General features: G+C 40.1%; 1 protein-coding gene across 1 annotated transcript; it reads left to right on the top strand.

Moving 5' to 3' along the window:
* The first annotated feature begins 3,232 nt into the window (after positions 1-3,232).
* On the top strand, positions 3,233-5,499 carry LOC136314332 (kinetochore protein NDC80 homolog). The gene is given in 6 exon segments (XM_066245082.1): positions 3,233-3,682; positions 3,684-4,094; positions 4,502-4,688; positions 4,691-4,998; positions 5,001-5,339; positions 5,341-5,499. Coding segments are annotated over 6 exon segments (1,848 nt in total). The 5' UTR covers positions 3,233-3,238.
* Positions 5,500-6,566: the final 1,067 nt, after the last annotated feature.

The raw sequence follows: 6,566 nt of genomic DNA, 5'->3' as shown, positions 1-6,566 counted from the left end.
TCAACCTGGAATGCTGAGTTTACCGGTTCAAAACCCTGAACTTACCTGGCCAATACACATATGGGAGTTGATGCTTCCTTCTCTCTCTCTCTCTCTCTCTCTCTCCCTCTCTTCTCTTTCAAAAAATGAATAAATAAAATCTAAAAAGGAAAAAAAAATCTACTGTATTTCCCCATGTATAAGATGCTCCCATTCATGTATAAGACACACCTTAATTTTGGGGCCCAATTTTTTTTAAAATGTATCACATAAAATTACTGAACTCAAGTTTTATTCATCGTAAAATTCATACAACTCCTCATCACCGACAAAACTCCCATCCATTAGTTTGTTCTCTTCTGTGTCTGATGACGAATCACTGTCTTCAACAATGAGTGCAAAAACAAGTGCGGGAAATGCAAGTTAAAAAATCTATAACCACTTTATAAGACGCACCCAGTTTTTAGACCACAAATTTTTCAAAAAAAGGTGTGTTTTATACATGGGAAAATATGGTAAATTCTTTGAGTATCAAATTAGAAGATCAGGATCTGGATTCAGACAAGTTTCAAATCCCAGCTCAATCTCTCACTAGATGACCAATCTCATACTGTATCTCTCTAGGTCCATTTTCTCATCAGTATAATAAAAATAATAGTGACATCTATCTCTCTTTTAGTATTTTTGTGAGAATTCAATTAGATAATTTATTTAAAGCTTTTAGCAAAATGCCTGACACAAGTATCACTTAATAAATGTTGGCTATTACCATCTTATTGGTAGTATTAGTATGTGTAGTGTTAATATCAGTAGTATTAGTAATTGTATTAATCTTTTTTTAAAAATTTGTTTAAAGTTTTTATTTATTGATTTTTTTTAGAGAGAGGAGAGGAGAGAGAGGGAGAGAGAGAGGAAGGGGGCAGGGGAGAAATGGGAAGCATCAACTTGTAATAGTTGCTTCTCATATGAGTCTTGGCCAGGCAAGCCCAGGGTTTCAAACTGGCCACCTCCACATTCCAGATGAACACTTTATTCACTGCGCCACCACAGGTCAGGCTGTATTCGTCTTGACTTCCCCTACAGGGTGTAGTACAAACACATCCATTTATCATACAGTAAACACTAAATTGATATTTATTAATTAAATTATAAAATGATGAAAAAGAGCAGCACATTTTGATATCATAATCTGCACTGAGATTTCATTTGGTCAATGGATTTTTATAGTACTCACAACAAAAGTATCACTAACCTGCTCAATCCTGAAGATTTCTAACAAAGTAAATGTAAACACGTGATCTCCCATCTGCTCCATGAGCAGTCTATAGTTTTTCCTTTTCCTAAATGCAAAGGCACAAAAACATGTGTAAGGTATCTTTCGTCTCCTTTGATCTACTCAGGGTATGTTTAAAGGGATATAGGAGCTGCACCTAGCACTTCCATGCAGATAGTGGCTTTGGGGGAAATGAAGAAGCAGTTTATATCTTTCTCTCAGCCATCTCTGGATCATTCCAGAGTGAGCCTTGTAAACCAAGCCTGAGCAGGTTATTCCTCTGCTCAGATGTTCTCCGTAGCTCCCCATATGCTACTCTAAAACACGCTTACAAGGTGTCCACATCAACCTCTCAAGCCACGTTAACCCAGCCAAGTAAACTTTGATTCCTTTGAAGGTTTTTTATTTATATGTATTGCCTTTGCTAATTGCTCTGCCAGAAATGCCCTTATTCATTCTTTTTTCTTTCTTTTTTTTTTTTGGGGGGGGGGACGGGTAGCTGGTAAATATCTACTTACCTTCCAAGATTCAGTTTAAACTTCAAAAAAATTTTCTTATCTCTAGACTCCCAACCAAGTAAAACTATTTACCTTTATGGGTCTCTTCAAAAAGTTCTGTCTTGGGAACTGATGCTGAATGATAATACAACTCATGTGTCACAACACCAGAAAGAAATCATTCTTAGTTCCAGCCAAGCTCAAACATACTTGACATCCAAATCAAAGTATTTTTTTACTGTTTCTTTCTTATTTTTAAAAGATTTTATTTATTGACTTTTAGAAAGAGAGAGGGAGAGATATTGAGAGAGGGAAAGAAGTATCACATTGTAGTTGTTTCTCATATGTGCCTTGACCAAACAAGCCCAGAGTTTTGAACCAGCGAGCTCAGCATTCCAGGTTGATGCTCTATGTACTGCGCTACCACAGGCCAGGCTCTTTGCTGTTTCTATGGAACTCCTTTTCACACTAGACAGGGCTCACCTTGAAATGGGCACTGCTAAGTCTGTTCTCCCTTCATTTCCCTTCCTCTGCCCTCACCCAGGTTTCTGGCTTCATCCATCCCCTCCTCCCCAACTCTCTGTGTGTGAAAGCAGCAAGACCTCGGCCTGAGGTGTCCAGGGCTGGCAATGATTGAGCCTCACATTTACAAGACAAATTCTTTTTGAATTATTGAGCAAGTTATTTAGCATTTCTGTGTCTTAGCTTCCTTAAATATAAATAGAATAAAAGAAAGTACCTACTTCATAGAGTAGATAGATATGAGGATAAATGAGGTAATAAGCACAAAGGATTTGGAAGAGTAGATGGCACATAAGTGCTCAAAAAACGTTAGCTGTTACTTGTTTGAATATTACTAGTATTGATTAGTAGTCATACTAGAAGTGGTAGAAATATTGATTGCCGTTCTAATGATAACTTCCAAGGATTATTATGCTAAAAGGCATCTACCTCCCACAGGAGGCGAGATGAAAAGGAGTGGAAGGAAGAAAGGCAAGGAGACTATCTCAGATCACACGTTTATGTGTGAATATAGGTATCCTATTCCTTCTCCTTCCATGCAGTCAATAGACGGTGAGCATTTTATAGAAAGGATTCATGTCTTCATTGTATCTCGAGCATCTAGGGTGAATTAGGTCTAGGGTAGGGGCTCAGGAAATGCCTGTCCTATTTTAGAGGGCCACCTGGACAACAGCCTGTGTCTACCTAGCATTAGCACTCATGGAACATTTCAGGACAAGTAGAAGCAGAAGGCCCTGTCATGTTTTGATGAGATGTTATGTGTCAGCTACTTTCATGCCTGGCTAGTGTTTTATTCCTACTCCCCATTTTCACAGAAACACTGAGAGTGTTCAAACAACCTGTTAAGAACTCAACTAATAGGTCTGTGTTTTGGCGGTTCCTGTTTTACTGTTTAGCAGGGACTTGCACGGTTTGCGGAAATTCGGTTTCTGGATCCTGTCAGAAAACTGGAAGAAAGGTCATAAGCATGAAGCACAGTTCAGTTTCTACCAGTGGTGCCGGTCACCTCTCTATGCAGGATTTAAGATCCCAAGACTTCAGTAAACAAGGCCTGTATACCCCTCAAACAACCAGTGGACCTGGATCCCGGAATAGTCAGTTTGGTATATTTTCCTGTTCTGAAAAAATCAAGGACCCAAGACCACTTAATAACAAAGCATTCATTCAGCAATGCATTCGACTACTCTGTCAGTTCCTTACAGAAAATGGGTATGCATATAGTGTATCCATGAAATCTCTACAAGCTCCTTCTGTTAAAGACTTCCTGAAGATCTTCACTTTTCTTTATGGCTTCCTGTGCCCTTCATATGAACTTCCTGACACAAAGTTTCAAGAGGAGGTTCCAAGAATTTTTAAAGGGCTTGAGTATCCTTTTGCATTATCCAAAAGCTCCATGTATACAGTGGGAGCCTCCCCATACATGGCCTCACATTGTGGCAGCCTTGGTTTGACTAATAGACTGCATCAAGTTACATACTGCCATGAGAGAAAGCTCACCTTTATTTGATGATGGCCAACCTTTGGAAGAAGAAACTGAAGATGGAATCATGTACAATAAGTTGTTTTTGGACTACACCATAAAGTGCTATGAGAGTTTCATGAGTGGTGCTGACAGCTTTGAGGAGATGAATGCAGAGTTGCAGTCAAAGCTGAAGGATTTATTTAATGTAGATGCTTTCAAGCTGGAATCATTAGCAGCAAAAAACAAAGCACTGAATGAACAAATTGCAAGACTGGAACAAGAAAGAGAAACAGAACCAAATCGTTTAGAGACATTGAGAAAACTGAAAGCTTCCTTACAAGCAGATGTTCAAAAATATCAGGCAGGCCCTGGCCGGTTGGCTCAGTGGTAGAGCGTCGGCCTGGCGTGCGGAAGTCCCCGGTTCAACTCCCGGCCAGGACACACAGGAGAAGTGCCCATCTGCTTCTCCACCCCTCCCCCTCTCCTTCCTCTCTGTCTCTCTCTTCCCCTCCTGCAGCAAGGCTCCATTGGAGCGAGGATGGCCCGGGCGCTGGGGATGGCTCCTTGGCCTCTGCCCCAGGCACTGGAGTGGCTCTGGTCGCAATGGAGCGGCGCCCCAGGGGGGCAGAGCATCACCTCCTGGTGGGCAGAGTGTCGCCCCCTGGTGGGCATGCCGGGTGGATCCCGGTCGGGCGCATGCGGGAGTCTGTCTGACTGTCTCTCCCCGTTTCCAGCTTCAGAAAAATACAAAAAAAAAAAAAAAATCAGGCATACCTGAGCAATTTGGAATCTCATTCAGCCATTCTTGATCAGAAATTGAATAGTCTCGATGAAGATATTTCTAGGATAGAACTAGAATGTGAAACAATGAAACAGGAGAATACTCGACTACAGAATATTGTTGATAACCAGAAGTACTCAGTTGCAGACATAGAGAGAATAGATCATGAAAGAAATGATTGCAGCAGACCATTAATAAACTAACCAAGGACCTGGAGGATGAACAACAGCAGATGTGGAATGAGGAGCTAAAATATGCCAGAGGCAAAGAGGCAATTGAAACACAATTAGCAGAGTATTACAAGTTGGCTAGAAAATTAAAACTTATTCCTAAAGGTGCCGAGAATTCCAAAGGTTATGACTTTGAAATAAAGCTTAATCCCGAAGCTGGTGCCAACTGCCTTGTCAAATACAGAGTTCAAGTTTATGTACCACTCAAAGAACTCTTGAACCAAACTGAAGAGGACAGTAATAAAGCACTAAATAAAAAAAAATGGGGTTAGATGACACTTTAGAACAATTAAATACAATGGTAACAGAAAGCAAGAGAAGTGTAAGAACTCTGAAAGAAGAAATTCAAAAGCTGGATGATCTTTACCAACAAAAAGTTAAGGAAGCTGAGGAAGAGGACAACAAATGTGCCAGTGAGCTACAGTCCTTGGAGGAACACAAGCACAGGCTGGAGAGTGCTGTTAACGATGGCCTCAGTGAAGCTATGCATGAATTAGATTCTATTCAGCGGGAATACCAACTAGTTGTACAGACCACAGCTGAAGAAAGACGAAAAGTGGGAAGTAACTTGCAGTGTCTTTTAGAGATGGTTGCTAACACATGTAGGGTCTGTGGAGAAACACCTTGAGGAACAGATTTCTCAAGTTGATAGAGAGTATGAAGAACATGTGTCTGAAGACTTCTTGGAAAATATTAGAGAGATTGGAGAAAAGTATAAGAAGAAAGCTGCTCTAATTAAGTCTTCTGATGAATAAAGAGAAAATGTTGATTAAGCAAGAACTTTATTAACAGTGTAAATTTTTAAAATTTTCTTTGTAGGTTTGAAAAATTGCTAACATATCTTATACCCCTTCTTACAATGAAGTCTCATGACTGTGTATTCCTATGCCTATAAAATTTTTGTAGATTTTATAAATCTAGTTAATTCATTTAAAGTATGTATAACCTGAAATTATGAAAATGTGTTTGTTGTCTTTAGATGTGAGCACCAACTATATTATGTACCCAGGGTTTATAAAATGTTATCAATAAAGTGTGGGGGTTTTTTTCCTGAAAAAAAAAAAAAAGAACTCAACTAATAAATACAAAATATATTTGGTATTGGAGTATGAGTCTGTAAAACTGCCACTCAACTCTTCCCTGATCATCTTCACTTTTGTTTGGGGCACCTAGAAGAGAACCTGGCACCGGGTAGGTGCTCAAAATTGACATTTGTTGACTGGATCCACAGTAGACACTGTCAACTCTCTGAGAGTTGTCAACTAGGAAGTCAAGAACACAGGAGACCTGGGGCTTCTAGAAACAAGTTGCTTGCACAGTGATTATGCTCAGCAACTGTCTGCCGCCCGGAGGGAAGGCTTGGGAACCAGCCTGGGGATCTGCCTCCAGGGCACACGGATACGGTCTCCACCACAAGGCAGATGCCAGGGGCCGTTTATGGCTCTTATTCCTTCCTATTATATAGTCATTTATCTCTGTATGTTTACCTTTTCTTTCTTTTAAAAAAACGTTAAATGTACATATGAGGACAAAAATATTTACATTCATTTTTTTTAAAAAAATAATAAAATAACGGCAAAGCATTCCCTCCATAAAATACCCTTATAAACAAAGGCAAACTAGCATTTATGATAGAACCTGGAATGTTGTCCCTGGCCAGTTGGCTCAGTGCTAGAGCATTGGCCCAGTATGTGGATGTCCCAGGTTTGATTCTGGGTCAGGGTGCACAGGAGAAGCAACCATCTGCTTCTCCACCCCTCCCCTTACCACCTCTTCTCTCTCTCTCTCTCTCTCTCTCTCTCTCTCTCTTTCTTCCCCTCTT

Source organism: Saccopteryx bilineata, chromosome 10 (genome assembly GCF_036850765.1).
Source record: "Saccopteryx bilineata isolate mSacBil1 chromosome 10, mSacBil1_pri_phased_curated, whole genome shotgun sequence".
Classification (NCBI taxonomy): domain Eukaryota; kingdom Metazoa; phylum Chordata; class Mammalia; order Chiroptera; family Emballonuridae; genus Saccopteryx; species Saccopteryx bilineata.
This window is presented reverse-complemented; position numbering and strand designations above follow the sequence as displayed.